General features: G+C 35.9%; 1 protein-coding gene across 1 annotated transcript in view; it reads right to left on the bottom strand.

Moving 5' to 3' along the window:
- LOC106459165 (cytochrome P450 2U1-like) overlaps nucleotides 1-4,822 on the bottom strand; it is a 16,899-nt gene extending 12,077 nt beyond the window's left edge. The window contains exons 1-2 of the mRNA XM_013918758.1: nucleotides 4,477-4,822; nucleotides 3,372-3,702 (exon numbers count right to left, since the gene is read on the bottom strand). Of these exons, the coding sequence (XP_013774212.1) occupies nucleotides 3,372-3,702; nucleotides 4,477-4,822 (677 nt within the window). The remainder of the gene's footprint in view (nucleotides 1-3,371; nucleotides 3,703-4,476) is intronic.

The raw sequence follows: 4,822 nt of genomic DNA, 5'->3' as shown, positions 1-4,822 counted from the left end.
ATATATTTACACAGACACATACATCACACTGTCGATTCTTGTAGCGGCTTCCAGTAAAGGCGACCCTGGAATGTTCTCGTTCATTCAAGAGTACTCTGCGCGCACGCAACAACCTTATTGATAGTTAGGCATGTGAGCGACGCACATTTTAGACAAATCTTTCAATTTTTTAAAAATATGAGTGTGTTGCCTTGGATTTGACTCAACAAGCGTCTTCAGAGCATCAATATCAAGTCCAACATGTCGGCCCCTGTTCAGGTCCCGAAGTTTTTTTTTCAGGACTCAGGGACAACGTGTTCAAAACCGGGACCACTGGTCACCCTAGCTTAAACTCTACAACGTCCCAAGCCTACTTGTTCACCATCCAGGGCTGGTTTGGGGGTGTAGTATAGTAACACCCACAATACCAAATATATAGCTAAAAATGTGACATTTGACAATAGGTCTTATACACCCTTGTCATATAACTGAAAACAAAAGAAAGAAGAACACCCGATTGCTCCCAACGACAAAATGAATATTTTAGTAGTATAACAGAATTATACACCCCCTCCTGTAAATTCTGATAGTAAGCAACACCCACCTTTACAAAAAGAACAAAGTTAAACGAAATTGCAAGTTATAAAATAGGAAGGTAGAACTAAACTACCCTACAGGAATATAGAGACCGGTAAGACTGATTTTTTCGTGGCTCTATCACTTTCTCCGAGTTTGAAAAGTACATATTTTTTTTTAGCTGGTACTGTTTAATAACTTGCAATTGCTTGTTTACTAACTACTATCATTACAGCACAAGCCTTCTTGTATTTATCGAGTACAGCGTGTTGAAGTACAAGTGACAGCGTCTCATGATAACGTCATTGCTATTAAGTCACATGGTATGTGTGTGTTTTTCTTATAGCAAAGCCACATCAGACTATCTCCTGTGTCCACCGAGGGGAATCGAACCCCTGATTTGAGCGTTGTAAATCCGTAGACTTACCGCTGTCCCAGCGGGGGACACACATGGTATAACATCGCTACTTTTAAAATGTTGCCCAAGGACCTGTCTTACCTATTTAATACCTATCTACACGATAAGTCTAGTCCTAAGTAGCCCTCTCCTCCTGAGCATTATTAATAGGAACCTAAATAAGCCACGCAGTTCTTGGCAAACTGATTCTTAATCTTAGTCGCAAACATATCTTTATTTTAAAAGGGTAGTTACGTAATAATAGAATTGTGTGTATATATACGAGCACAATGTGGAACTGCATTGTAAGAACAGGAGTGAAAGTACAGTCGAACATTAGTGAAGCTCAGTGTAAATATACAAGTTAATGTTACCCCATGAAATAGACGTGGCCTGAAAAGGGTATATTCAATTACAAAATTCGGACATTTGACAATGCTTTATTATACCATGAGTAACGCATCAAAGTAAGGGGGTATTACCTAAGAATCAGTATAAAGTATTGTTAAGTCTCTGGTCGTTTGTTAATTTTCCGTAGAAATTATTTTCGAAGAACTTCAGCGATACAAGTCCTTTCTTAAATAAAACTAGTTTATTCTTTCTCAATTCAACTTTGCAGTACACTTAATTCCCACAGTCACTTTAACTTAAACATACGCTATAATTCACAACGATTCACGCACTTTACTTACGGCTTAACTCGATTATCTGTCTCTATATCTCTCTGTCTGCAATTATTTTCTGTCGTCACTTCTTGACAGTCATATATATATATACAAAATAGAGGGCGTCCGGAAAACACTCGAGCCTTCACGAACGTTCTAGATACTCATTACGTGTTACCAGCGTCACGTGAATTCCGCTGTCGTAACACTGCCCCTTCCTTAGTATTGTTCGTCCCGAACAATAGCCACTTAAATTAAACCAATAGATAATTAACAATAACTTAATTAAATGGACAGAATTTATATATCTCTGTCTGCAATTCAATTAATTGTTGTCACTTTATTTGCCGGCTTATATACTATAAAAGCGCGAGTCTAGCAAACGCTAGGATGTTCGACAGGTTCCTCGATTTTTCTAGAACTCCAGCGCATGCTCAGAGCGTCGCGCGACTTCCGCTGTCGTAACAGTATACACCAACTTCCCAGCAGAGAGGAAGAGGTCTACGAAGCACCTGATCTTCTCTAGTACTAATAATGGACCAAAATCCCGACGCAGAGAAACGTTCGTCAACTGTTGAATTCAGTAACTTGCAATAAATCAGCACAGCCATTCCACCTGTTAAACACGAGTTGGGCCAATTTACATACTTTACAGGCCCTGTTGATTGTATAAACAAAAGTGTTTAATACTGTAGAGTTCAAAAAATAAGGGACAGACCGATATTCCGACAACTTCTGCCACTAGTAATACAGTTTGCTATACTCTTCTTATTGTTATTCAAGTTTTTCTATTCTGTTTCTAAAATAACAATAATAAGGATGGCATTATTATTTTGAAAAACTTTAACATTATTGTTCAAAAGATTAGAAAGCTTTCATTACGAGTAACAATAATATTGCCTCTGGAATTATTACAACTACACTTCAAAATGTTATCGGCTTATGTCCCTAACACTATACACATACTACTGTTATGAACAACCCGAATGAACATTAGGCCTACACGTGTAGTTGTTTTTATGTTCACTTTTTGTAACTGTGGCCCTTCGGAATATCGGCTGTAACAGAAAAAAAGTATATTTAATGTACGGAAAAAAGGATTACCTTGCATTATTAGCTCCCTACAAAATTCCTAGTAAAGATTATTTCAAACAAAATTTCCATTGAATAACAATGAAATTTAATGAAAAACGTGAAGGAAACTGTATTTATTGTATCATTTAAATAGCTACTCTACATGTGATCTCTGTTTTCTCTTTGTATTGTCCTGTATGACCAGAACGTAGTAATATTCGTTGTTTGTAAATTATTTTCTTCACTGGTTTATGGTGTTTAAATGTTTATAGTTTTAAATATATTTGTCATAAGACATTATGTTAGGCTTGTTATATTTTAACACTACACTTCTAATATAGACCCTCAAGAATTATAAGAGTATATAATAATAGTATTTCAACCACACTATGCTGGTCGTATCCATCGCCAACGACTTGTTTCGCTCAATCTAGAACTCTTTAGGCCTGCAGGGATGCAACGAACACTGTAATGGTTGGAACATTATTTATATAGGCCATTGGTTTATAGTTTTGTTTTATGTTGATATTAATTTAAATATACAGTACCTAAACATCTAGAAGAGAAGAACTATTTACTTCGCTTTTATCAGTACGAAATACAAATAACAAACAATAACGCTATAAAGCACATGTATATTTCAAACAATAACTGAATAAGCAAGTGAAGCCCCAACTTACCTTGCAAAAGGCCTTGGAATAAAGGCATTAATACCAGGCAATAAAAGAAAAAACCTTTGTGTTAAGGAACGAGCTTTCAAAAACTCGGGGTCTTGATAGTTATAATGTTTATCAAACATAAGGCTACAAATCACATTTGTTGTACTGTTAGCCAATAAGTTCGACATGTCGTAAGGAGTCTCGTATGTCTGCTTCAATGCGTTCAGAATGTCCTTTGCGATCTCCAGAACCCGGCCCTCCAGACTTAGCTTTCCAAACCCAAAATCCCGGAGCGTTTTGAGAGCGAAGCGCCTGTGTTCTTGCCATATTTTACCTTCTGATTGAACGATGCCTGTAAAGGAAATACGAGTTTCGTTAACAAGGAGATTAATACACTGAAACTATGTAAGCTTTTAACTTATACTAATCTTTACAATTCAGCAAAAAAGCTTGTGTAAATCTTTTCTAATAAAATAATGATAATTTAGTTATTTAAAACTTCAGTTACAAAAATCAATTTTAAGACAGCAACAAGGATAGCCTAATTCTTGACACACATCCATAACAGAAATATAACATTCCACCAAATACACAATGATAGAAGATATTTAAAGCTGTCAACGTGTGTGTGTCAATATTACCGATACGATAAACGGGATGTCTACACACATAAAGTCTCGCAACCGTCAAAAGGTTAGCTTAGAATTGCTTCACGAAGATATTGGATCCGAAAGTTCGTTTAAATTAAGGTAAGTGACCAGTTACATATCCCGTTTTATTGTGTAATAAAACAATAGCGTTACAGCGTCTTAGTTATACTTTTGTTTAAAATTCATGATATAACTCATGAAATTACAAAAATAATTGATAACACACAAATGTGAACATACTGTAAACCATTTACAAATTTAATGTCTTGCTTAGATTACTTTATATTGGAAAGAGAGGAAACATGACGACATAGTATTAAATATAAATGTATTAGTTTAAATTTTAACTATGGTATTTTGAAGTTCGTACATGCGATTCTTTTTTATTCATTTTTTTAATACGCGAAACTGCCAATTCAAAATAAGCTGTTTTTGTATAGTGACTGGTAGATTTATTACAAAATATTAGCACTCACCCAAACCGTCAGTAAGCCACCAAAAAAATGAAAAATCTTGAGGTCTTCCGGCAAACATATCTCCATGCTCCAAGTAAGCGTCGAGTATAACACTGTAACTATTTAAGTGTATGAACGTTTTTCCCCAAACAGTAAAACTTAGAATATCTCCATACCTCTTGGCCAGGTTAAAGAGGGTAACATGGGGCTGGGGCCCCAGAAAAGGAAGATATCCTACTAAGGGAAAACCTATAGGTCCAGGAGCGAGATTCTTAGGTCGTTCAAGATAGTAAACGATTAAAAGACCCGCTGCGGTCGTTATTAACAAAACGGGCAAAGAAATCCAATTTAGTATATAGGTTAGCAT

Source organism: Limulus polyphemus, unplaced genomic scaffold (assembly GCF_000517525.1).
Source record: "Limulus polyphemus unplaced genomic scaffold, Limulus_polyphemus-2.1.2 Scaffold570, whole genome shotgun sequence".
Classification (NCBI taxonomy): Eukaryota; Metazoa; Arthropoda; class Merostomata; order Xiphosura; family Limulidae; genus Limulus; species Limulus polyphemus.
The sequence above is the reverse complement of the archived record's forward strand: the minus strand, read 5'-3'. Positions and strand labels throughout refer to the sequence as shown.